The 25792-nt window shown below is 50.9% G+C and overlaps 5 protein-coding genes and 1 non-coding gene across 15 annotated transcripts; 3 read left to right on the forward strand and 3 right to left on the reverse strand.

The window, feature by feature from the left end:
- Nucleotides 1–4821: 4821 nt before the first annotated feature.
- On the reverse strand, nt 4822–9015 carry C1H11orf98 (chromosome 1 C11orf98 homolog). The gene is made up of 4 exons (XM_059144695.1): nt 8899–9015; nt 8629–8753; nt 5254–5351; nt 4822–5169 (listed from the first exon to the last, which is right to left on the reverse strand). Exons 1-4 carry the CDS (start codon nt 8935–8937, stop codon nt 5060–5062), a joined length of 372 nt encoding a protein of 123 aa, XP_059000678.1. The 5' UTR covers nt 8938–9015; the 3' UTR covers nt 4822–5059.
- CSKMT (citrate synthase lysine methyltransferase) lies at nt 9010–13133 on the forward strand. 8 transcript variants are annotated; one of them, XR_009347111.1, is made up of 5 exons: nt 9083–9480; nt 9554–9705; nt 9859–10457; nt 12201–12371; nt 12612–13127. XR_009347111.1 is itself a non-coding variant. In XM_059144658.1 (4 exons), the coding sequence occupies exons 3-4, from the start codon at nt 9639–9641 to the stop codon at nt 10512–10514; spliced, it is 723 nt and encodes a 240-aa protein (XP_059000641.1). In that variant the 5' UTR covers nt 9010–9106; nt 9392–9480; nt 9554–9638; the 3' UTR covers nt 10515–11840. The 8 variants fall into 8 exon arrangements, 7 of the variants coding, with proteins under 7 accessions (XP_059000641.1, XP_059000663.1, XP_059000652.1 ...); XM_059144658.1 differs by lacking the exons at nt 12201–12371; nt 12612–13127 and having other exon boundaries at nt 9010–9106; nt 9392–9480; nt 9859–11840; XM_059144669.1 differs by having other exon boundaries at nt 12201–13128.
- On the forward strand, nt 9167–9315 carry LOC131823009 (small nucleolar RNA SNORA57). Its single transcript, XR_009350458.1, has one exon. It is a non-coding gene; the product is annotated as a small nucleolar RNA SNORA57 (small nucleolar RNA).
- A 1187-nt stretch (nt 13134–14320) lies between the features above and the next one.
- LOC131814066 (ubiquinol-cytochrome-c reductase complex assembly factor 3) lies at nt 14321–15404 on the forward strand. The gene is made up of 2 exons (XM_059144711.1): nt 14321–14534; nt 14621–15404. Exons 1-2 carry the CDS (start codon nt 14415–14417, stop codon nt 14768–14770), a joined length of 270 nt encoding a protein of 89 aa, XP_059000694.1. The 5' UTR covers nt 14321–14414; the 3' UTR covers nt 14771–15404.
- Nucleotides 15405–17821: 2417 nt separating this feature from the next.
- On the reverse strand, nt 17822–20725 carry UBXN1 (UBX domain protein 1). Of its 2 annotated transcripts, none has more exons than XM_059144626.1 (10): nt 20570–20725; nt 20374–20461; nt 20181–20234; nt 19998–20092; nt 19832–19901; nt 19418–19609; nt 19272–19323; nt 19009–19122; nt 18125–18317; nt 17822–17962 (listed from the first exon to the last, which is right to left on the reverse strand). In XM_059144626.1, exons 2-10 carry the CDS (start codon nt 20430–20432, stop codon nt 17913–17915), a joined length of 879 nt encoding a protein of 292 aa, XP_059000609.1. In that variant the 5' UTR covers nt 20433–20461; nt 20570–20725; the 3' UTR covers nt 17822–17912. The 2 variants fall into 2 exon arrangements, with proteins under 2 accessions (XP_059000609.1, XP_059000601.1); XM_059144618.1 differs by having other exon boundaries at nt 19986–20092.
- Nucleotides 20726–23109: 2384 nt separating this feature from the next.
- Nucleotides 23110–25550, reverse strand: LRRN4CL (LRRN4 C-terminal like). 2 transcript variants are annotated; one of them, XM_059144788.1, is made up of 2 exons: nt 25172–25550; nt 23110–24600 (listed from the first exon to the last, which is right to left on the reverse strand). In XM_059144788.1, exon 2 carries the CDS (start codon nt 24593–24595, stop codon nt 23882–23884), a length of 714 nt encoding a protein of 237 aa, XP_059000771.1. In that variant the 5' UTR covers nt 24596–24600; nt 25172–25550; the 3' UTR covers nt 23110–23881. The 2 variants fall into 2 exon arrangements, with proteins under 2 accessions (XP_059000771.1, XP_059000762.1); XM_059144779.1 differs by having other exon boundaries at nt 25155–25550.
- Nucleotides 25551–25792: the final 242 nt, after the last annotated feature.

The raw sequence follows: 25792 nt of genomic DNA on the forward strand, positions 1-25792 counted from the left end.
TCAAGCCCAGCATTGAGCTCCACGGTGGGTGGGAGCCTAAGAAAGAGAAGGATAGAGAGAGAATGGGGGGGGGGGGGCTCCTAAGAGAGAAAAAGGAAATAAAGAGAAAGAGAGGAAGCCCAAAATAAATTGGGCTGGCCAGGCTATAGGTGTTCTCCCAGTCATAGGCTGGCGCTTCTGCCCCTCTGTTTAGTCTTCATTGTTTAGGCTTTGCTCTCTCCCCAGCCTGCCAACTCAGGACCTCTCCTCTCCCCTGCAGATAGGTAGTGTGGTAACTGTATGAGGAGCTCATAGGCACCTCTTGAAGAGCCCCCACCACAGCCAGGCTGTCTAGATCAAGGTCCAGCTCTTCCACTTACTGGCTGCGCACTCTCTTTACCCTCTCTGTTCCTATTTCCTCTTCCCCAGTGAGGATGATCGTAGTACAACTACCTCACAGGCAGGGTTTGTTGTGAAAACTGAAACAAGGGAATATGTTCACTGATGTGAAATGTTGGGGTCCAGGAGCCAACGGTCAAGAAAGAATTTTTGAGGGATGGCCGAGTGGGTCAGTTGGTTAAGCAGCTGCCTTTCACTCTGGTCATGATCCCAGGATCCTGGGATTGAGTTCCACACTGGGCTCCTTGCTTGGTCGCGAGCCTGCTTCTCCCTCTGCCTCTGCCTGCCACTCTGCCTATTTGTGTACTCTCTCTCTCTGACAAATAAATAAATAAAAATCTTAAATTAAAAAAAAGAAAAAAGAAAAAGAATTCTTGAGACATCTGTGCAAAAAAGATGTTTTGTTTTGTTTTGTTTTTTAAAGCACAGAGACAGGAACTGTGGGCAGGAAGAGCTGCACTGGGGTTGTGGGGAGTGACTGATAATATATTTTTAAGTTGGGAGGGGGTTAGGGAATGCGTAAAACTCTAAGGTTTCCAGGACCTTGAGGAGTCATTTACTACTGCCTAGTAGAACTTTAGTCATGAGACCCTTCAGATGAGATCTGTGGCCCATATGCTTGGAGGATGATTGCTAACACGTATCTTGGAGGGGGCAGTTGAAGGGGGGAAAAGAGATGAAGGACACTGCCAAAGGGATTTGTATATATTAAAGAAGACTTAGAGGATCCTGGAGGTCAGGCTAAGATCAAACAAAGGTTGCCTTATGCCTCTAGCAAAGTATTACCATTGAAGCAGTTGAGTTCCTGGAGGAAGGTCACTCTGCCTGTCTCAAGTACTCATCAATGGGCTGTAAGTTGTAAGGAAGTTTTTTGTTTTTGTTTTTTTTTCTGTACTTCTTTAGCCTTTGTTCCCCCATATCATTCATTGCATAGCACTTAGTGACCCGCAATGGTTAAGAAAGCACCATATAAGCATTCATTATTTTTATCACGTTTGTTGAATAAACTCCAGAAAATCAGCTCTTGGACAATAGGAAATTTGCCTATTTTGTTGAGGGCAACAACACTTTTTGCCAGGCACATAGTAGGTTCTTAATAGTTGGTTAAATAAATGAAAAGGAAAATCGGTTTTGAGGCCAGAAGGCTTACTGCTCTCAGTGGAAGTGTGAGTTAGAGTGATACCAGATGACAGTTCCTGAAGATACCTTTGAAACCACTTAAAAACATAGACTTGAACAGAGATAAAAATCTATACTAATGCTTCGGCAAAGCTTGATTTTAAAGTAACCTTTTTCCTCTCTGCCAAACCCCCTCTCCTCCTTTTTTAGCCTTTTGTTTTCAGGAAGCTGGTACCACCCTGAAAAGGACTAAGGAGTCTGGCAGCACCTATACAATTCCTATAGAAACCAGCTAGATTCTGTATTTACCTATAAAACCCCCCAGCCCATTCCTCTGAGCCCCTTCCTTCCGGTGGGCTTACAGTTTTTGAAGGCCACAGCTTGCTACAGGCTCCTTTGTCTGGCAAACCAATAAACCCATTGTTCCTCTTTATCCCAAACTCTTGTCTTCCTGCTATATTTTGGGTCTGAAGCTCGGAAGTTGGTTTTCCAACAACACTTTTGAAGTGATTGTATTTCAAAAGCTAAAGGACTAATTATGGTTCCTTTTTTGTTCTTACATTTTAGAAGTGCAGTAACTTACAAAGTGTATATATTACCTCCTAGCAAAATTTGTTCTAGAACAGTAATATGAGACAATTTCTGCTCCTAACAGTGCTTCAAATTGGGACCCGACACTTCCCATCTCAGAGCCTCAAATTTGGATCTGCAAAAGGAGACTTTTGAACCAGGTAAGTTCTCCAGCAATGAGAGTATTATGTCGTCCTTGCTCTTAATGATTTCATAATCTAAAGGTGCCTTGTTTTGGTGTTGGACAGATCTAGATTCATCTCTGCTATTTATCAGTAATGTAACCCTGAGACCCTGAGACAGTGACCCAAATGTTTGAAGCACATTTCCTCATCTGTAAAATGGGTATGATGTCTCCTGTCTCCCAGAGGTTTTACAAAAATCACTTGAGACCACTTATTAAAAGACTTAACATAATGCTAGATACAGAAATTCTTCAACACAGCAAGCTCCTTCTGCCTTAGATACAGGGGTAGAACAAAATTATGAAGAATAGGTATGCCAAAATATTAAAAATGTCTTTTCTGGGGCACCTGGCTAGCTCAGTTGGTGGAATGTGTGACTCTTGATCTTGGTGTTATGGATTTGAGTCCTGTGTTGGGTGTCAAGATTACTTAAAAATAAAGTCTTGGCGCACCTGCGTGGCTCAGTGGGTTAAGCCTCTCCATTCGGCTCAGGTCATGGTCTCAGGGTCCTGAGATCAAGCCCTGCATCGGGCTCTCTGCTCAGTGGGGAGCCTGCTTCCCTGACTCTCTCTGCCTGCCTCTCTGCCTACTTGTGATCTCTCTCTGTCAAATAAATGAATAAAATCTTAAAAAAAAAAAAAGTCTTAAAAAAAGAATATTATTGAAACTAAGGAAATTCAAATATAAAAAAGTCAATATTAACCAATGTTAAATGTGTTAGGTGTGATAGTAGTATTTTGGCTACATAGAATGTTCTTAGGGGTAAAATCTCATCTGCAGTGGACTTTCAGATGAGTCAGCAAAGACAAAAATCTATGGACACATACATATTTGCAAATGCATAGCGATAGAACAAGTGTAGAAAAATGTTATAAATTGGTAAATCTGAGTGCGTATGTAAAGGTTCATTGTACTAATTTCCTAACTTTATTGAAGGTTTGAAATTCAAAATATTAATTTGGGCTGGGAGATGCAACACTGGGCCCAAACCCTCCCTCTTCCAGGAAGCCTGCACTGATTAAACAGGACAGAGAGAATATGCTTTTCCTCTGTTGAACACACCTCCACACAGGTAGCTTTTTACTTTAAGCAAACACCCCAGCCCTGGCTTGCAACAGAAGTTCTGCATGCTAAATGGGAAAAATAATGCAGTTTATTGGAAATATAATCCTGGGTACCCCGCTGGCTCTCAGTACAACATGTCCTCTTGATCTCAGGGTCATGAGTTCCAGGCCTGCATAGAGTTCACTTAAAATTAAAAATAAACCCCAGTAGGGGTGCCTGGTTTAAGCACTCAACTCTTGGTTTCCGCTCAGGTCATGATCTCAGAGTTGATCTCAGGGTTTTGAGACAGAATCCCTATAGGGGGGCACCTGGGTAGCTCAGTGGGTTGAGCCTCTGCCTTTGGCTGGGGTCATGATCCCAGGGTCCTGGGATCAAGCCCTGAGTCAGACTCTCTCCTCAGCAGGGAGCCTGCTTCCCCGCCCCACCCTCCTGCCTGCCTCTCTGCCTGCTTGTGATCTCTGTCAAATAAATAAATAAAATCTTAAAAAAAAAAAAAAAAAACAACCCACAATAACTCCTGTAGGGCTCAGTAGGGAGTTGGCTTCCCTTCTCCCTCTGCCCCCCTCCAACTCTAAAATCAATCTTTTTTTTTTTTTAAGATTTTATTTATTTATTTGACAGAGAGAAATCACAAGTAGACAGAGAGGCAGGCAGAGAGAGAGGGAAGCAGGCTCCCTGCCGAGCAGAGAGCCCGATGCGGGACTTGATCCCAGGACCCTGAGATCATGACCTGAGCCGAAGGCAGCGGCTTAACCCACTGAGCCACCCAGGCGCCCCAAAAAATCAATCTTTTTTTTTTAAAAGACTTTATTTGACAGACAGAAATCGCAAGTAGGCAGAGAGGTGGGGGCGGGGAGGGGGTGGGCTCCCCGCTGAAGAGAGCCTGACTCAGGGCTTGATCCCAGGACCCTGTAACCATGACCCAAGCAGAAGGCAGAGGCCCAACCCACTAAGCCACCCAGGCACCTCAATCTTTTTTTTTTTTTTAACAAAGATTATTTATTTATTTATTTGACAGACAGAGATCACAGTAGGCAGAGAGGCAGACAGAGAGATGGGGAAGCAGTCTCCCCGCTGAGCAGAGAGCCCGATGTGGGACTCAATCCCTGATATCATGACGTGACGCTTAACCCACTGAGCCACCCAGGTGCTCCAAATCAATCAGTTGTAAAACTAAATTCTCTATTTATAAAATCCACCAAAGGAATTGGAAACAAACATGAAAAAGTGACTTGGCCCCTCTGGTCACACAGAGGCAGTGGCACGGCTGACATCAGGACCCTTATCTCATCTACCATCTCTGTAATAATCTGTATTTTTGTTGGAAACGGAGAGTCGGGAGTGTCACGCACTAGGGGGATGGGAACATCACAGAGCCTGGCTTTTCATTGCTTAGCTCAAGTGAACTCCATGGGTCTTACGTCCTAACTGTCTCATTTCCAGGCCCACAGCCCCCCTTCCTGTGGCCCATTCCCGTTCGTTCCCACATTAAATCACACGCCTCTCCGGGAGACCTCTAGGGCTTTATTACAAGCGGAGCTGACTGCGAGGGAGCCCCATTCTCCAGCCTCTCTTCTCCTCTCTCGTCCTCTCAACACAGCTCTCCAGGGCTGGTGACGAGGCCATCAAGGAAGAGGCGTCTGAGGAGAATGAAAAGGAGCAATGCTTCCTCCAAAGTCCTCTGAAACCACCAGAGTCCTTCCGGCTCCAGCTGAGAACCTTCAGGGGCAAGGGGTGAGAATTCAGCTCTCATCTTCAAGGTCCTCCATGTCTACATCCTGGGGGCCTTTGGTCTTCCTTTGCCGCTTGGGCTGCGGTTCACTAGTCCTGGCTGGCTTGGCGGGGGCTTCCACTGAGCAAAAGGAAAGAGGAAGCATTGAAGAACCCCAAGGAATCCAGGCTGCCCCCTCAACCCCCCTCTGTGACCCGGCCTCACCTTCCATGGCTGCTTTCTCTTTCTGGGCCAGCCGGATCTGCTGGAGGAGTTTTCTGCGCTTCTTCCCAGAGAGAGTAATGTTGGCACGTGCGCTGGACCTGAAGGGGTGGTAGGAGCGAGGATATCCAGGTTAACCTGAATCAGCATGGGGTGGTTCTGGGTATTGAAAAGATCTTTGAGGGGCGCCTGGGTGGCTCAGTGGGTTAAAGCCTCTGCCTTCGGCTCGGGTCGTGATCCCAGGGTCCTGGAATCGAGCCCCGCATCAGGCCCCGCATCGGGCTCTCTGCTTGACGGGGAGCCTGTTTCTTCCTCTCTCTCTCTGCCTGCCTCTCTGCCTACTTGTGATCTCTGTCTACCAAATAAATAAATAAAATATTTAAAAAAAAAAAGAAAGAAAGAAAAAGTCTTTGTTTTGGGTTTCTTTTTGTTTTGTCTTTTTGAAAACATCTTTGGATTCAAGTAAAAAGACTGCAGATCTGGGCTCTGAGGTAGTGAGTTCAATCTCTCCAACACTTAGCCATTAACATTCTTAGTACTACTCCCATACATATATAAAGTACTCACCATTAAATGTTAAAATTTGGTATATGGCAGAAACTTGTAAGGGAAAGCTATTTTTCTCCTCTGTTTTCAATATTTTTATGTTTTAAGTGGGCTCCACAATCAACATGGGGCTTGAACTCACGACCCTGAAATCAAGAGTTGCATGCTCGGGTCATCTGGGTGGCTCAGGCACGTAAGTGTCTGCCTTCCACTCAGGTCATGATCTTTTCTTTTTTTCTTTTCTTTTGATTTATTTATTTGACACAGTGAGAGAAAGAGAGAGAGAGCACGCACAAGCCAGGGGAGCAGCCAGCAGAGGGAGCGGGGAGCCAGATGTTGGACCCCATCTCTGGATCCTTTGACTTGAGCCAAAGGCAGACGCTTAACTGACAGAGCCACTCAGCCTCCCCAGTAAATAAAAATTTTGAAAAAAAAAAAAAAAAAAAAAAGTCGCATGCGCTATTAACTGAGACAGCCAGGTACTCCTCTTTTCAATACTTCTGACACCAGAAAGGTGTGGGGCTTGTCCCACATCAAGGCATTCTCAAATTCCGCAGACACCAACTGAGAATCCTGCAAATTTGACTCAGTTCTGACACCTCTACCTGGAGAGAACATCAGAACCCACAGGCTGGGGTGCCTGGGTGGCTCAGTGGTTAAGCCGCTGTCTTCAGCTCGGGTCGTGATCTTGGGGTTCTGGGATCGAGTCCCGCATTGGGCTCTCTGCTCTGCGGGGAGCCTGCTTCCCTCTCTCTCTCTCTCTGCCTGCCTCTCTGTCTACTGTGATCTCTCTCTGTCGAATAAATAAATAAATAAAATCTTTAAAAAAAAAAAAAAAACCCACAGGCTGAGGGCTCAGTCTCAAAAGACTGCCCCCCACTTCAGATGGTGTACTTCTGAATGACCACCTATAAATCAAGGTTCTCACGATCCCCTTCTCAGACTCAATTTACTAAACAGCTCACAGAACTCAGGGAAACATTTACTTGCATTTACTTATTTATGGTAAAAGAATGAGATTCAGGAACAGCCAAATGGAGGAGACGCACAGGGTAAGGTCCCGGCATTTCCATACTCTCCCCACTTTCCCTGAACCTCCTCCCATTCACTAACCAGGAAGCTCGTCAAATCTCTATTATTCAAGAGTTTTTACAGAACTTAATCTTCCCAGGTGGGTGGAGCTTAAATTCCCAATCTCATCACCTGGTCTTTCTGGAGACCAGCCCCACCTTAGGTTATATTAGCATAAACCAAGGTGTGCTCAAAAGGGGCTGGAGGGGGCGCCTGGGTGGCTCAGTGGGTTAAGCCGCTGCCTTCGGCTCAGGTCATGATCTCAGGGTCCTGGGATCAAGTCCCGCATCGGGCTCTCTGCTCGGCAGGGAGCCTGCTTCCCTCTCTCTCTCTCTCTGCCTGCCTCTCTGTCTACTTGTGATTTCTCTCTGTCAAATTAATAAATAAAATCTTTAAAAAAAAAAAAAAAGGGGGCTGGAGGGGGCATAATTGACACTCCTATCACTCAGGAAATTCTAAGGCTTTTAGAACCTCTGTGCCTGCAATCAGACCAAATATTTATTACACCACAAAACTGTATTTACGATGAAAAAATCAGTGGAAGAAAGGGATGGGAAGTCTTTCCCAAGGCTGGGAGGTGGGGCGGGGGCTTGGAAAGTACAAAATCCTACAGGTACTTTTGTGAGAATTGAGTACATGCACACTTATGTGCTTTTTTTTTTTTAAGATCTTATTTTTTTGGGGGGGCGCCTGGGTGGCTCGGTGGATTGGGCCGCTGCCTTCGGCTCAGGTCATGATCTCAGGGTCCTGGGATCGAGTCCCGCATCGGGCTCTCTGCTCAGCGGGGAGCCTGCTTCTCTCTCTCTCTCTGGCTGCCTCTCTGTCTACTTGTGATTTCTCTCTGTCAAATAAATAAATAAATAAATCTTTTTAAAAAAAATCTTATTATTATTATTTTTTTTAAAGATTTTATTTATTTATTTGACAGAGAGAGATCACAAGTAGGCAGAGAGGCAGGCAGAGAGAGAGAGGAGGAAACAGGCTCCCCGCTGAGCAGAGAGCCCGATGTGGGACTCGATCCCAGGACCCTGAGATCATGACCTGAGCCGAAGGCAGCGGCTCAACCCACTGAGCCACCCAGGCGCCCCTATTATTATTATTATTTTTTATTTGAGTGAGAGAGAGCATGAGAGAGGAGAAGGTCAGAAGGAGAAGCAGACTCCCCATGGAGCTGGGAGCCCGATGTGGGATTCGATCCGGCGATTCTGGGATCATGACCTGAGCCGAAGGCAGTCGTCCAACCAACTGAGCCACCCAGGCATCCCAATCTTATTATTTTTTTTAAAGATCTTATTTATTTGTCAAAGAGAGAGCACAAGCGGGGGGGGGGGGAGCAGCAGGCAGAGGGAGAAGCAGGCTCCAGCTGAGCGAGGGGCCCGATGCAGGACTCCATCCCAGGACCCTAGGATCATGACTTGAGCTGAAGGCAGACACTTAACAGACTGAGCCACCCAGGCGTCCCGTGTGTGCTTTAAATTTATTTATAAAAAATCCATGTGGACGTACAATAATGTTACCTGGGGAGGTGGGTGAGTGGGCAGTTCTTACATTTTTGGTGGGGTCCAAGACCCAGAGAGGCTGTGGGCTACCGGTCCTGTGACGGGCCAGCAGAGTGGAGGCACAAACGCTACTTATGTAAACGCCAGTGCACACGCAAAGCAGAGCGGACACTTGCTGGGGCGCTCGGCAGGACGGGGAAAGGGGGCAGGACGGGGTAAGAGGACTCGGTCGGGAGCAAAGCGAAGAGGGTCTGGCACTCACGCCCGCTTCTTCAGGTGGTGCCGCGTGATCAGCCCTTCGTCTATCACAGCCCCGACCACCCGGTGCTTCAGTCTCCGCTCCCGGTTCAACACCCGCCGTCGCTTGAACAGCTTCTTCTTCAGCTCCTAAGGGGGAGGAAGATGCTAATCAGACGGAAGTCGCGACCCGGGACCCCGCACCCGGCGACTCCAGCCACAGGTCCCATCTCTGGAGAGATGAGAGGCCCCCAGGATGCTTGAGGAAACAAAGTCGGGGCTCCCCCACAATCACCGTTCGGGGCCGGTTGATCTTTCCGCCGGGAGCCCCCATGGCTGCGCAGAGAACCTGACTCCCAGACCGTGTCGCGGCTCTGCGTAACGTGAGCGTCGGTCCCGCCCCTCAGCCTCCGAGAGCCAATAGCAGCTCGGGGGCGGGTCCTGAGCCTATATAAAGGTGCTCGGCAGTACTACCCGCCTTTCGCGGAGGAGGGACAGAAGCGGTTAGCGTCTGGGTTGCGGAGCTGGGTGCCAGGTGGGGGTTCTGGGCGAGGTCTGCGCACCCTCCTTTTCTTGGCGGGGGTCGGGTGTTCGGTCCCGGTCCCCGTAATGTACGGAGGCAGAGGGAAAGGGCTCTGGTCCCCTCGGCGTCATGTCTTCGGTGCCCGCGGCATCCCGTCCGCCGGTTCTATCCTCAAGCGCCGGGACACGGCCTCCGAGAAGCGTGGCGGAACGGAGGTTCTGCAGGCTCCTCCCTCGTGCGCTCACGCCTTCTCCTTTGATTTCAGGTCTTTGGAACCGCCCCTGGAGCCGGAGCAGTCGCGTCCCCTCTTTAACTGCCCGTTGCAAACAATAAAGGACGATCGTACCCTAATAGGTGTGTGTCCGCGTTCTTTTTTTCGAGGTGGTTGTTAGGCGGTACGCGTTATTCCACAAAGCGGAATTTGCAGCTCTTCTGTTGGACCTCAGGCTCCTGCGGGCGTGCGGGCGGCATTTCGCGGAAGGCTCTCTGGCCGACCTTGCCGGGATCTCCAGATGGCCGCGCTGCGCCGAACCCTCCACGTGGCGACCCTGGCGGCTGGGGCGCGCCGTGCTTTGGCGGGTAGGGAAGGTGGATAGTGGGAGGGAGGGTTCTTAGTGACCTGGGAGACTAGACCCTGAAACTGATTCGAACCCCAGGGTACATTGCACCGTTTCTGCAGCATATTGATGGAACTAGGCCGGTGGGTGACATGTGCTCCACTCGTGTCCACAGGCTCCCTGGCTGGTAGCTGCCTGGCTGACCGTCGCCTCTGGGATAAGCTCCATGCCGATACCCAAAAAGGCCACGTCCCCACGTTCGACTGGTTCTTTGGGTATGAGGAAACCCAGGGGTTGCTACTGCCGCTCCTGCAGGAGACATCGGCTGTCTGCCCACCGCGGGTGTTGGACGTGGGCTGTGGGACCTCCAGTCTGTGTATAGGCCTCTACACCCAGTGCCCACATCCAGTGGATGTGCTGGGGGTGGACTTCTCCCCTGTGGCTATTGCCCACATGAAGCGTCTCCTGGAAGGTGGCGAAGGCCAAACACCCCTGTGTCCTGGGCATCCTGCCTCCAGACTCCACTTTATGCAGGCTGATGCCCAGAACCTGGAGCCAGTGGCTTCCTCAGGCTCCTTCCACCTAGTGCTGGATAAGGGCACCTGGGATGCTGTTGCCCGTAGTGGTCCGCAGGGAGCTTACCAGCTTCTGTCAGAGTGCCTCAGGGTCCTAAGCCCCCAGGGGACCCTGATTCAGTTCTCAGACGAGGATCCTGATGTGCGGCTTCCCTACCTGGAGCAAGGGTCCCCAGGCTGGAGGGTGACTGTGCAGGAGGTAGGCCCTTTTGGGGGTATTACTTACTTTGCTTACTTGGTTCAAGGCTCTCATTAAAGCCCTCAGTCCTGACCCAAATTTTTCTGTTGGGTGAGGAGGGCGATGGACAGCTTTTCAACTTTGTAAGATGGCTGGGAAGCGAGGATTTGAGGCCTGGCTTCCACATTTACTAGTTGGGTACACAGAGTATGGAATGTTTCTGTCCCCTGGTTCACAAACTGACAGCAGGGTAGAAATAATAACCCGGAGCTAGGGGATTACGGATGATGATGGGTGAAATATGGAGCATTTAGCAATGGCAGGCACAAGAGGGGTGCTAAATAGAGAAGGTACAGTGATTCATTCCCCAGCCCCAATAAACTGGAACGCCTAAAAACAGGAGTTTTGTGGGGGTTTTGTGGGTTATTTTGAGGACTTTGGGTTTTGATTGCTTGTTCTTAGATTTATTTATTCTAGAGAGAGGGAGAATCCCAAGCCATCTCCATGGCCAGTGCAGAACCCAAATCAGGGCTCCATCTTAAAACCCTGAGATCATGACGTGAACTGAAACCCTAGTCGGATGCTTAACCAACTGAGCCACCAGGGTGCCCCCATTAGAGGAGTTTTTTAATCAAGGCCTTCTTAATCCAAATCCTGGTACAGACCGACTTGTGTGACCCAGTGGCCTCACCTATAGAAGGGGGAAGACTGAAAGAACCCACAGAACGGCCTCAACAAATCACCAAAATGTTGAGGGAGACCGAAGGAGACTTACCCTCAAAGCTTCTGGGAGGCAGGAGATGTGAATATTCCACAAAACAGCTTTGGCAAACATGGGAGCCTGCTGCTGGCTTCCACAGAGGACAGGGACTGGAGGCTTCATGATAGTCTGTGTCCTCAGGAATCCAGGAGACCTCTTGTTCTCCGTATTCCTGCCCCCAGCCAAGTTCTGGGTTAAAGGTTCTTAAGGGAGATCTGGGGTCCAGTGGGCTCCAAGTCCAGCCTGGGGGAAAAAGAAGTTGGAAGAGCCCATTAAGGGTGAAAAATATTTCTGATCTATTACTGACTTTTTAAAAAATGCTATTTATTTACTTAGTTTTAAGATTTTATTTATGACAGATAGCAAGAGAGGGTGAGCTGAGGGCAGATGCTTAACGACTGAGCCACACAGGCAGCCCTGTTACTGACTTTGAAATAGGGAAACGGGCATCTGGGTGGCTCAGTGGGTTGGGCCTCTGCCTTTGGCTTGGGTTATGATCTCAGGGTTCTGGGGTTGAGCCCCACATTCTCGGGCTTTCTGCTCGGTGGAGGGCCTGCTTCCCCCCTCCCTGCCTCTGTTTGCTTGTGATCTCTCTCTGTCAAATAAATAAATAAAATCTTAAAAAAAAAAAAAAAAGAAACAAATTTGTGTGTTTTGTGTTATTAGAAAAAGTAATATAGCAACTATAATTAAGAGGCTAATTTCAGGGCAGCCTGGGTGGCTCAATCCATTAATCGTCTGGCTCAGGTCATGATCACAGGGTCCTGGGATGGAGCCCCCACATTGGGCTCTCTGCTCAGCAGGGAGCCTGCCTCCCCCTGCCGCCCCGCCCCACTCCCCAACTCTGCCTCCCTCTCTGCATACTTGTGATCTCTGTCAAATAAATAAATAAAATCTTAAAAAAAAATAATTAAAAGTCATCACCCATCTGACATCAGAATTTCCCTCTAAAGTTCAACTTTGCCAGACACCTTGAATTTCTCTCCACCTCTAATCCTTTTCAGGTCTAGTTCCTAAGCACCTACTGTTTGCCTGTACGGGGACACAAGTAAGTTTTCCATCTCAGTCCTGCCCAGAACATCCCCGCCACAATGGCTGCACTGGAGCAGCTGCCTCCCTCACCTGGCTCTTCACTTTGGTCCTGGAAGAAGACCTCGGCCTCCTCTTCCTCATCGGTGAGCAGCAACAGCTCGTCATGTGGCCAGCCAAGCTCCCCGCTGTCTTCACTCACCTCAGAGGCTTCCACCACGATGGAGGGCAGGGGGGTCTTTTGAGAGACAGCCTGAATCGGGATAGCAGGGCGCTTGGACCAAGTGGGAGGAGGAGCCAGCAGCCGGAGCACAGGGTGGGGAAGTACTAACCTGAGCATCCTGGTGACCTTCAACCCTGACAATTTCTCCTCTGTCCATCCGCAGAGGGTTCATCAGCCGAGAACTTTCTGGATGCTGGGAGGAGCCTGGGCGATCTCTAGGCCAAGGCCCATCCTCACTGTTCCCTGGCACAAGGGCCATGGGTGCAAATCCTTGGAGCGTGTAGTGGTTGAATTCCAAGTGGAGTACCCTTGCTCAGTACCCTGTAGAGACTGCTCCTTTAATCTTTGGAGCCTGGCCCCTTAATCACTTCTGAGAAGAGAATGAAAAGCTAGGAGATTATGGGCCTTCCAGAGGAGGGGAAAATCCCCAGGTGGAGGAATACCTCCTCCCTGGAGGGATATGGGAATATGTCTCCTCACTCCCTGGGTGACAGCTGAGAAAGGCGGGAGTGGTAGGGGTCAACAAGAGCATCTGAATGAAAGCCCTGGGACTGAGGGAACTTTGCCAACAAACTTGAAATTTCTTGATTCCTTTGGTTCCTGGGTCTCCTGATTTGACATGCTTCTTTGTGTCTTATTTAATAAATATTTATATGGTGTTAACAATTTGACAGGAACAGTGTTAAATGCCTTACATATAATCTCATTTAATTATCCTAAAAACTATGAGATAGATTCTATCATTAGCCCTATTTTCTGATGCAGAAAACAGGGGACAAATAACTTGAATGACTTGCCCAGAGTTACCCACGTAAAAGATGCTTTCTTTTCCAAACTAGAACTCAGTATGTTACTCCAAATTCAGAGGTTTCACTGGCAGGGGGTGAAGGGGGCGGGTGCAAGAGTATCCCATGATAAGAAAAACAGCACATTTACTTTTTTTTTTAGGTTTTTTTCTTTTTTTTAAGTTTTTATTTATTTATTTGACAGACAGAGATCACAAGTAGGCAGAGAGGCAGGCAGAGAAAGAGGAGGAAGCAGGCTCCCTGCCGCGCAGAGAGCCCTATGTGGGGCTGGATCCCAGGACCCTGAGATCATGACCTGAGCCAAAGGCAGAAACTTTAACCCACTGAGCCACCCAGGCACCCCACATTTACTCTTTTTTATAAAATATTTTATTTACTTATTTGAGAGATAGAGCACGAGCAGTGGGGAGGGGCAGAGGGAGAGGGAGAAGCTGACTCCAGCTGAGCTGGGAGCCCCATGTGGGGCTCCATCCCAGAAGCCTGAGATCATGACCTGAGCCAAAGGCAGATGCTTAACTGAGTGAACCACCCAGGGGCTTCCAACAAATTTACTTTTAACAAGTTTAACAGGGGGACTTGGCTGGCTCCAGCGGTGGAGCTGACCACTCATGATCTCCGGGTGGTGAGTTCAAGCCCCACAATAGGTGCGAACGTTACTTAAAAATAAAATTAAAAAGAAAAAGTATTTTTTCCCCACCCAGTACACTTGACTTTGGGTTTTTGTTCATAAATTGAGGGAATTTGGAGGGGATGAGTAGATTGATATGTGTAAGCATCTGGCTGTCCAGTACCTGCTGTTCTGAAAACGCACAAATCATTGTAGGAAACTACAGAGCACAGAATCGACCTGGAAATTTCAGAACTGGGCAACTGCAAACCCCACAGCAACCAGGCCGACAATTCCGTTTTGAATTTCCTGACAGTGAGCCCAGAGCTTGGCCCTCGATGCCAACGCTTCGGGACACGCTCCACTTCCCCCGCTAAACCAGCCCTTTCACACCCAAGCGCTTTGGGCCGACTAGGCCCTCTCTAGCCCGGCTCCTTCTCTATGGTCTCCGCTGCGGGCCGCTCTAGCCTGCGCGGGAGGCAGTGAGACGCCGGGGACGGCTTCCAGGCGGCGAAAGCTCCAGAGGGCCCCGTCGCCGGTGGCGCGGTCGGCCATGGAGACTTTACGCAAAGCGCTGGTCGTGGGTGCCCTTCTGGGCGCGGGGGCTGGCGTGGGCTCCGCGCTCTTTGTCCTCGTGACCCCGGGAGAGGAGAAGAAGCAGGCGATGCTGAAGGTGGGAGTAACGGGGGTGCGAGGTGGGGCGGGCGGGCGGAGAGCCCCGGGCTGGGGGGTCAGGACGGCGAACCTTCCTACCCGCAGGAGATACCCGAGCAGGACCCGCGGCGCAGGGACGAGGCGACCAGAACCAAAGAGTTAGTGCTGGCCACTCTGCAGGAGGCAGCGACCACGCAGGAGAACGTGGCCTGGAGGAAGAACTGGATGGTCGGCGGCGGCGGGAGGTCAGCGTGAGCCCGGACCTCCCTGGTGGGCGCTGGCACCTTGCTCCCGCGCAGGAGTCCGGCGCGGCCTTTCTCCTCCGTAGGCCCGGTAGGGAGTCCGGACCCGGGATGCCGCGCCCAGGCCTCGTTGAGACCCCGGGAGCCGCTGCGGGGTGAGCACGTCCCGCCGCCACCCGCAGACGCTGCACTGATAGTCCGTCCTGCGTCGCGGGCCAGGGCGTGGGATGTGGCTAACTGAAGGAACCAATAAATCACGTTCCTCCGTCCGGTCAGTGAGCCCTGCGGTCTGACGCCTGTGTCTAGAGTGTTCTGGGGATCCGTGTAGGGGACGCGGATGACTGTGAGTCCCACCGGTCCTGCAACGACCACGTTTTCCAAACACAAGCCAGGTCATGTGGTCTGAGGGGCCTTTCGGTGATAACCAGGAGACGTTCTCGAAATCAGAACTATCCTGGAAAATCCTGTAGCAGTAGATGCCCATGGAGGACACTTTGGGTGAGGTTGGAGAGGGGCTGTTGGTATTTAGCATGTGCGGTGATGATTTCTGTGGCTACCGAACCGTTGGAGGCCAATTTAAATTGCTGAGCGAAAGGAGCGTGCTTTAAGTCAGACAGATCTTGATTAAAGTCCTGCCTATTACAAAACCTTTCTGAGCCTCAGTGCTGTTTCATAAAAGGTGTTAAGTATCTTGAAGGTTGTTGTAAAAAGATTAACTTGGAAATGTAAAGTGCATCCTTGGCACAGAGCATCACTTCAATAAAGGTAGGGGAGGGGTTCTCCTTCCAAGGATTTCAAGGTAGTTCAGTGTCTGAATCTAGTCATGGCTCTCTTGCAGATGCCACTGAAGTGAGGAAATAAAGCTGGCATTTGGGTCACACCCCACATCCAAGTCCACAAATTCACTCCCTGTTGTCTGTGGGGTTTTTTTTGTTTGTTTGTTTTAAGATTTATTTGAGGGACGCCTGGGGGCTCAGTTAAGTGTCTGCCTGCAGCTCAGGTCGAAATCCGGGGGTCCTGGAATTGAGTCCCGCATCCTTCTCTCTCTGCCTGCTGCTCCCCCTGCTTGTGCTCTCTCTGACAAATAAATAAAATCTTTAATAAAAAAAAATTTATTTGAAAAACCCTGGTGGGGAGGGTGAAAGGGAGTCATAGGCAGACTCTTTGCTCAGTGCAGGTGGTGGGAAGTGGGGGGGACTCAATCTCACAACCCCAAGATCATGACCTGAGCCAAGGCTAAGAGACCCTTAACCAGCTGAGCCACCCAGGTACACCTGTTGTCTATCTTACATCCTGTGGTTCCAAGCAAGATTTCAATTGAAGGAAAAAAAGAAAAAAGGCCAGAACAGTAAGTATAGCTTGGTAACACTGAGGTCCAAACCCAGATGGCAGCACTGGGGCTGTTTCAGTTGGTGGATGGTGAACCCCTAAGCCAAACACATTTGTTATGTGTGATCTTCAGTTTAATTGTGGCCTCTTTCTGAGCCTGGGAATGAGAGGGGAAAGGTTAGCAGCTCTTTGAGGGAGCATTAGAGTGAGGGGATCAGCAGCACTGAGGGGCTATGAGCCGGGAGCCTGGAGGTTGAGAGCCTGAGCCCTACAGTCAGGCTTCCCCAGGTGTGCCCAGGTTCTGCTGTTGGTTACCTGTGTTGGTTTCAGCAAGCCACGTGCTTTGGTGTCCCAGTCTCTAAAAGGGCATACTTGCACCTATTCCCAGGTAACTGCCTTTTTATCTCAGTTAATACAGCAGTTAAAACTGTGCGGTGCATAGTAAGTACTCAGTGCTTTTTAGTGAGGAGGAAATGCACTTGCAAAGGTCACTGCATTGCTCCTCTGGCCATTTGTGAATGGCTACATTAAAAAAAAAAATTACCCTTTTAGGGGGCCTAGATGGCTCGGTCCATTAAGCCTCTGCCTTCAGCTCAGGTCATGATCCCAGGGTCCTAGGATTGAGCCTGTTTCTGCCCTCCCCCTTGCTCATGTTCTGTATTAAATAATTTTTTTTTTTAAATTACCCTTTAGGTAGCTAATAGTTACTGGAAATTTATTAGGTGCCAGGCAGTGTGCTAAAGCCCCCATCACCATTATATAACACCCACAATAATCTGAATTAACAGGTACTATTGTCCTTATTTTACTAAAGAGGTAAATTGGCTGCTTCAAGAAGTCAAGGCAGGGGCAGGTGGACAGTGAAAAAAGAAAAAAGAAAAAGGCATAGGAATAAGGATTTCAGGCCTATGCACTGCTTTTTACCTATAGGAGCAAAGAGTGCTATCTATTGTACTCCCCAACCCCAACAATTCTCCCCTCTCAACTTCCCAAGCAAATAAAAAAACCCAGATATTGTTACCAAGTTTGTTAGAAGCTTTAGTTGAGGGGTACCTGGGTGGCTCAGTGGGTCAAGTGTCTGCCTTCAGGGGCCCCTGGGTGGCTCAGTGGGTTAAAGCCTCTGCTTTTGGCTCAGGTCATGATCCCAGGGTCCTGGGATCCAGCCCCACATCGGGCTCTCTGCTCACCGGAGAGCCTGCTTCCCTCTCTCTCTCTGCCTGCCCCTTTGCCTACTTGTGATCTCTGTCTGTCAAATAAATGAAATCTTTAAATGTCTGCCTTCAACTCAGGTTGTGATCTCAGGGTCCTGGGATGGAGCCCCTCATGGAGTTCCCTGCTCGTGGGGAGCCTGCCTCTCCCTCTGCCCCTCCCTCTGCCCCTGTCCCCTCCCCTGCGCGTTTTCTTGCTGTCTCTCTCAAAATGAATACATTAAAAAATCTTTTAAAAGGAGCACCTGGATGGCTCAGTCGGTTAACCATCTGCCCTTGGCTCAGGTCATGATTCTAGGATCCTGGAATTGATACCCTCATTAGACTTGCCGCTCCTTAGGGAGTCTGCTTCTACCTCTGCCTCTCCCCCACGCTCATTCTCTCTGTCACAAAAATAAATAAAACCTTAAAGAACAAAAAAAAACATCAAGATGAAAAATAGGGCCTATCCTAAATGCCTTCCCTTTTGGCTTCTTCCTCTGCCTTAATTTTGTCCCTCCCAGCCATTCAGGAAGGAGTCAGGCACATACAGAACTCAGGGTCTATTTATTAGGAAGGAGATGTCAGTGCTTTATCAAAGACGAAGAGGTCAGAGAGGGATGGTGGGATAAAGGCCTCTCAGCTGGGACATTTCTTGGCCACAATGAGGACAGCAGAAGGCACAAGTCCTGAAGATTGAAGAAGACAGCTTTGACCACAAAGATCCTTGCCTTCTGCCCCCCAAATTTCTGGCCTCATGCCATCTCCTCCAAGTGTCTTCTGGCATTCCTTCCTTTCTTGGGCATCCCCTTCCCGCCCCCAACCCCTGTTCCTGGTCCCAGGTGTCATACCCAGCTCCTGCAGAGGCCGTTCCATGTCCGCCTCGGAGAAGGCCCGCCGGGGGAAGCCACTGAGCAACTGCACAGGGTCCTGGCCTCCCCCAGGTTCTTCCCCGCGGTGGAGCTCCACGTAGAGCCTCACAGCTGCGAGCTGTTCCCGTGCCCGGAACGTCTGGGTCAGTGAGGTCCCATCTGGCAGCCTGACCTGGAGGGCAAGCGAGAAATACAGTGCTGTGAGCATCAAAACTGAGTGCAGTGCCCAAATAAGGAAAACAAGAACTGCATCAAGAGACTGAACCAGGGGCGCCTGGGTGGCTCAGTGGGTTAAAGCCTCGCTCAGGTCATGATCCCAGGGTCCCGGGATCGAGCCCCACATCAGGCTCTCTGCTCAGCAGGAGCCTGCTTCCTCCTCTCTCTCTGCTTGCTTCTCTGCCTACCTGTGATCTCTGTCAAATAAGTAAATAAATCTTAAAAAAAAAAAAGAGAGAGACTGTACCGGCATAATTACTATCTGAAGCAGCCGATGAACCACCACTACTCTGCTTCCCTAAGGCTTTAAGACTGCAGCTTTCTCACAGTTTAACAAACACAAGGATAAGTTCATACAAAAATACATAAATAGCCCACCATACAAATAGCTGTGTAATAAACTAAGTGAAAACATCAACTGCTAAAAAGGTAACTGCTGAGTAAGGCAGAGATACGGTTTTAAATTAAGACTGGGTCAAGAGAAGTTTGAAATCTTTCCAAAAGTAGAAGAGATAGAATTTCAAAAGTCACTTACAAAGAAGGAAAAGGTTTGGCAAAGAGAACCTAACTGAATAAAGCTCTGAGTCAGGTGTCTTATAGGCCAATGAAGGGGGTCCCAGAAGCAAGACAGGAATCAGAATCAGTACCTGTATGCGACACTGGTCATATTCCCGCTTGGTGGGAGGCTCCTGGCTGGGAGAGGAGGGAACAGGACCTGGCTCTGTTGGTGGAGAAGGCCGAGAACCCACACTCCCACCATACTGGGAAGACAAAGGAAAACACTGGTCAAGCTTTCACCCACTCGTAAGAGGAACATCGTATGCCTATCCTTTCCCTCTAAAGCTAGGAAAGAGAATTTTTTTTACTAGCCCACCTACTTCTTTACCCCAGTGTCTTCCCAATCACCTACCTTCTTGGCTCTCTCTGCTTTGTCTCTCTCAATCTTTTCCCGGACTCTCTGTCTGGAAAGCAGACAGGAAGAAAGCAGATCAGATGTTGACAAAGCAAACCTAGCTTCCCATCTCATCTATTATCCAACATCCGCATCACCCAGACCTGGCTGCTAACTCTTCAGCCTTTTCCCTCCTCCGCTCCTCAGCAGCCCGGCGCATCTCATCTTCCTGAAGCCGCTGTCGAGCAGCTGACAACTCCTGCCCTTGTTTCCGGCGCTGCCGTTCCCGCTCCAAAGCCTCTCGCTCCTCTCTTTCTTCCCTCTCCCGCTGCTTCTGGGCCACCAGCTCCAACATCCTGTGTTGCACAAAAGAAAGAGCTCAAAAGAGACGGACACAGATCGCGTGAGTTTATAACAGATTCAAGATGAAATACGGGAACACGTGCCCAAAGAGAGATGAAAGAAACCGCCAAGACAGGACAGACCAAGAGTGTTAAGTTCCAGGTTCTTTAATCAGAGTTGTGTATTGTGGACAAGTGGAAGGTGACCCTCAGAAACGTTGACTGTCCTTACTGTACCTCTTAGTCTGTTCCTGTCTCTCTTCTTCACTCAAAATGGGTTTGCCTTCTCCAGCAGCAGAGCCGGTTCCTACAAACAAGCAATCAGTGTTACTGCCCGTTCATCCTCCTCAAGCCCTCGTGAATAACGAACACGGTGTTCCTCAGTCAGGACCTTCAGGGCCACCTTGCTCCGGGGAGGTGGGTTCCCTTCCCAGGACATGTCCAAGGGGGGTCGCTAGCGGCTCGTCTACATCGGGGTCGTCTTCGTGCTCCATCAACCTGGCAGGGAAGGTCGGGAAGGAGGTTAACACGGACGCTGGCCCTCCCAGAAGTCCCCCAGGCCCTGCCACCCCATCGGAGCGCTCACCAGTCCATTGCAGCCTCGATGCCCTGGTTCCCTGTGAGGGCCAGAGCCTTCTCCCTGGGGGCAGAAACACCGTGAATAGCGCCCGCGAGCCATGGTGCTGGTCAGGCTGGGGCGTGCAGCCTGAGGCCAGGCTAGGGGAAAGGCCAGTCAGGTCCGCGATCCCCGCGGGCCAAGGTTTGAGGGGCTGCCTTACGCGCGTCCCCTGGGGAAGCCCATCTCGATGAGACTCTCCAGAGCCGTCAGCTCCGCCATGGCGCCGCCGCCGCCGCTTCCGCGGGGATCTGGGGGAGGGCGAGAAGGACCGCGCAGGGCGGGGGGTCAGCGCGGGGTGCCCCCGGCCCGCGCGCGGTCCCGCCCCCGACGCCCCAGCTGGGCGCTCTCTCACTTACCCGGCTCTGGACCCTCAGCGGACACCGCCGAGAAGAAAGCCGAGGGAAACGGAAGTGCCCGGATCTGTTTGGGTCACGTGGAGGCGGGCGGGGACGGGTGCCGCCGAGAGCCAGAAAGCACCGCCCGGGCCCAGCCGCCTGGACCCGGCGCCGGCGGGGTGGGCGGCGCGTCCGACTCGCGGATCCAGAGGCGCACGGCCCGCCCCCGCCGCCCCGCCCCGCCCCGCCCCGCCCCGCCAACTCTCCCCCGCCCCGCAGCCAAGCTGGCACGCCCCGCGGCTGTGGGATAGAAGGGGGGTGCGGCCCTGAAACCCGTGGGCGGAATGTAAAAGCCGTCGACCGGTTGGAATGCTATTTGGCAGTGTTGATGAGGAGCCATAGAAATAAATGTACACGGTCTTTCACCAGCTCATCCTCTCCGGGGAACTGAGCCATCCTCCGCCCCACTGACAAAGGCATCTTTGCAGAACACAATTAATTATCTGATCCTGTCATCACCTCCCTGCTTAAAAATTCCCGACACCCCAGTCATTTAGGATGAAATTTAAGTGCTAGTAGGCTGGTTTCCTCCGTTTTATTTGTTGTTTGTTTGTTTGTTTGTTTGTTTAGAGCCCTCTCTGAAAAAGAATAACTAAGCACTGCCTTTTGGTGCCTGGCAAGACTGTACCATGGAGGGGCGCCTGGGCGGCTCAGTGGGTTAAAGCCTCTGCCTTCTGCTCAGGTCGAGATCCCAGGGTGCTGGGATTGAGCCCCGCATCGGGCTCTCTGCTTAGCGGGGAGCCTCCTTCCTCCTCTCTCTCTGCCTGCCTCTCTGCCTACTTGTGATCTCTGTCTGTCAAATAAATAAAATCTTAAAAAAAAAAAAAAAAAGACCGTACCATGGAAACTTGGCTAGTGCGCTGTTTCACCTCCCACCATTTGCGGCTAACTTGTGCATATTGCGAAACAGACCCTCCTGCTCTTCCAGGCCCATTGCACCTAACAGTCCCTTTGCCTGGGATGTCCCACCTCTTCTGTGGGACTGCTTAATTCCCAGTCACTTGGGAGACGGGACCCCAGGTTTGCTTTCTTTTCTTTTCTTTCTTTCTTTCTTTTTTTTAAATTTATTTGACAGACAGAGATCACAAGTAGGCAGAGAGGCAGGCAGAGAGAGAGGAAGGAAAGCAGGCTCCCTGCTGAGCAGAGAGCCCGGTGTAGGGCTTGATCCCAGGACTCTGGGATCATGACCAGAGCCGAAAGCAGAGGCTTTAACCCACTGAGCCACCCAGCCGACCCCAAGGTTTGCTTTCTAAGGGAATTCTGCTTTGACCACCCCCAGCTCCCAGCTCCACTAGAGACTTATGGGACTAAGACCTATTCAATCATCACAACAATCTATACGATTATGCTATTACTAGTCACAGGAAACACAGAAAAAGGAGACAAGGTCACAAAGCTGGTAAGTAGCCAAGCTAGGATCCACAACCATGCGGTATGCAGTCACTAAACCACTATGCTGGGTTGCCTGTCCATTGTGGAGTGAATAGCACCTTCTTTGGAGTTGGGCATCCTAACTCAGCTCCTTACCTGCAGCTTCAAACCATTTAGAACTTCAAATTTCTCATCTCCTCCCCGGTGATCCTATCTTTTGAAAGACTGTGAAGAGTTAATGAGAATACGAAGAGCATGTCTTGAATAATGAGAGATGGGGCCCCTCATTTGTAAATGAATAAATGCTGAGGAAATGCAGGAAGCAAATAAAACCGGGACACAGTATGGCAAGCGTATTAGAACACATACATTCTTTTTTTTTAAAGATTATATTTAAAAGAGAGATCACAAGTAGGCAGAGAGGCAGGCAGAGAGAGAGAGAGAGAGGGAAGCAGGCTCCCTGCTGAGCAGAGAGCCCGATGTGGGGCTTGAATCCATGACGCTGGGATTATGAACGAAGCTGAAAGCAGAGGCTTAACCCACTGAGCCACCCAGGCACCCTGAGAACACACATATTCTAAATCTATCCTGAGGTCTAACGATTAAAAAAAAAAAATCCTTAATTGTATAATACCACGTCTTTTTTTTTTTTTTAAGATTTTTTTTAATTTATTCATTTTGAGAGAGACAAAACATGAGCAGGGGAGTAGGGCAGAGAGGGAGAGGCAAGCTCCCGCTGAGCAAGGAGCCTCATGTGGGGCTCAACCCCAGGACCCTGAGATCATGACCTGAGCCAAAGGCTGAGGCTTTAACCCACTGAGCCACCCAGGTGCCCCTATTTTTTATTTTTTTTAAAGGTTTTATTTATTTCCTGGGATGGGGGAGAGACAGAGGGAGAAAGAATCTCAGGCAGGCTCCATGCCCAGCTCAGAGCCTGGTGCGGGGCTTGATCTCACAGCCCTGAGATCATGACCTGGGCGGGAAACCAAGAGTCAGACACTCAACTGATTGAGTTACCCAGGTGCCCCTACATCCAGTTAATTTTAAAGATCAATATGCAAGTATACGCTACTCTGAGACATAGGTATGCAGACAGGAAAATGAAAAGGGTCAGGAAAAATGAAAATGTCTTCCTTTTATATTTCCTTTAATGTTGGTACAGTGGAAATACAGCAGACACAGATTGAGGGAAAGTGGGGGAAATCCTTGGATTTCCTGGGAAATGCCCCAGACAGCATGGTTCTCCACCCTATGTCAGTCATTCATTTCCACCCACTTCTGACACAGGTGGACTCTGACACAGGGGTGCCCACCTTCAATATCCAAAGGAAAGGTAAAAGAGGGAGTAGTCTTGCCCCAAACTCCCAAATTGTTCTCAAAAGCCCACCAAAGCCACCAATGTGACAGGGCACTTTTGAGGGTATATGATGGGGATTAGGATCCGCTCACTGCAGCCAACAGGCCTAACACGGCCAGGCCTGATCCGAAAAGGAAAGGCCTATGAGCTAAGAATGGTTTTTATGTTTTTACACAGTTCTGTGGCTATACAAGTACCTACGTTTTATCTTTGATTTTAATTGTCTGGAACTGCAAAGCCTACGTTATTTACCATCTGGTCCTCTAAGGAAAAGGTTGCCACCCTCCCTCTGCTCCTTTCCAAACCTGAGGCTGGAGCAGGACGGAAAGTCTGGGACCTGAACAAGTTCTGGGGCTGAGCACTGAGACTCAGATAGGGCCTCAGGCTCCAGGCCTTCTACTCTCCACGCATCCCCCTCAACAGCCCCCCAACCCCAGGGCTGCTCAGGGCAGCAGCAGCAGCCGCCTCCTCCCAGGAAACCCAGGCTAAGCTCTCCTCGCCAAGCCTGGGTTCAGCTGGGCCCCAAGAGGCCCCCCCAGGCTGCTTCAGAGCCCTACTGCAGGCTGGGAGGCCGGTCGGTGGGGGCAGCCCCAGCGCTCACGCAAGCAGAAATGCCAGACCAGAGCTAAGCAGGTCAGCAGGGCCAGCACCGTGCCCACCCCGATGGCTGTGTGCACCAGGGTAACGGGTCTGGGGGGCACGGCCAGCCTGCCGCAGGGCCCGAAAGTCGGGCCACCCACCCCCTCGAGGCCCTCTCCACCTGTCCCAGGCACACTGCTTTCTCCAGCCCCGTTGGCAGCCACCACGCAAACGACATAATCTCCCCCGGGCTTCAGTCCTTTCAGTTCTGCTCTGCGGACCGTGGAGTTGAGCGGGGGCCCCTTCCAGGTGGCCTCACGGTCTTCCCAAAGCAGCAACCAGTACTGGTGGACGGGCGAGGAGGGAGCACACCAGTGCACCATTGCGCTTCCGTCCTCGGCCACCACATGCACTTCTCCTAGGCGTGGCGGGGCAGGCGGCTGGGCAGGGCTGGAGAGCCCAGGGCACAGGCAGGCTCTGGGCCCAGCCCTCTGCAGCTCCTTGCATGGCACCTGCAGGTGCCGGCAGCTGTCATAGTCACAGAGGACAGGCGGCAGGGGTGGCCGGGACGTCTCATCTTCCTCCTCTTCCATAAGATCTTGAGGGGCCAAGGGCTGCGTTCTGGGAACTAAGGAGAAGGTGACAGCCAGGAGACACAGAAGGTAGGGAGAGCCCGGCATGGAGTCTGGAAGGGAGGGAGGTGGAGAGGTAAAGACTGCCCAGACCCCATTTCTCCTAGACCCCCTCCCTCAACGAAACCTCTGGGGACAGGGACACACAGCGGGGGCCAATGAGAGAACAGAAAAGAGGAGGGAAGGGGCAGACACACTTATTTGTCAACCGACTTCTGAACCGGCTGTGGACTTGGTTTTGGGGGGAGGGGGGCAAACACATGGGCTGCCCGCGAGATGGGGGTGTGACCGGCAATGGGTGAAGGCCCAGAAATGGTTAATGAATAAGCGAAGTTCTGGAGGGGAAAAGAAGAGGAAATGATTTACTCAGCCTGGAGAAGAAAGGTGGGAAAATTTCCAGCGGTCAACCAAAGCAAAGATCTCGGTAAAACAATTATCAGTCAGAGACACACACAAAAACCCGAAAGTGACAGAAATGAGACAGAAGAGATGGTATAGAGGGGGAACCTTAAGGACCTCAGCATCCTCCCCACCTGTTGAAAGAGCTCCAGTCCCTGCCCACCCTCACCTCTCTGCCCCCCCCCCCAGGGCCCCAGCAGCCCCTCACCAGCCGAGAGGTCTCACCGCGGTGCAAATCTCCCACCAGTGGTCTGTGGGCGTGAGGCTGGGGCGACCCCGGGAGCACAGGCTTGCGGGCAGGTTTTGTCAGTGTCCTCAATTTCAATTCTGTTTTGGCTCGAAGCTTTTATACCCTTCCACTGTGATGTCACCACCTAGCCCCCACCCCGCCAGGCCCCCTCCACCCCCCTTTCCCGGTGAATGCCAAGAAGCGGGGCCGGTCCCTTCAGAGAGCCTGAGTCACGGGGCCAGGGATTGGGGGGGCGGGGGGCCGGGAGTCACAGCAGCTGTTTCATCTGGAGGCCAGGATGCCTGGGTTCCGAGATGGGAGTGGAATGTGGAAGGCAGCCAGGAGCCGAGACTCACAAGGCTCAAGCTATGTGGAGGGATGGCCACCTGTCTGGGACCCGAGAAGAAAACAGCTGTGACAGCATGAGGCCTGGGCTACAAAATGCTGCTTTGGTAAAAATCATACCACATCCATGGCAGTCATTTCCTGTCTTCTGCCTCCCAATGGACAGAGAAAGGGAGGGGTGCAGAGGCCGGAATGATGCAGCCTGGCTCTCCGGACCCGCCCTGCAATGATCCCCCTCCCCAGAGTCACGTGGATGGAGTAGGCCGGATGGG

The sequence above is a fragment of the Mustela lutreola genome, chromosome 1, assembly GCF_030435805.1.
Source record: "Mustela lutreola isolate mMusLut2 chromosome 1, mMusLut2.pri, whole genome shotgun sequence".
Classification (NCBI taxonomy): Eukaryota; Metazoa; Chordata; class Mammalia; order Carnivora; family Mustelidae; genus Mustela; species Mustela lutreola.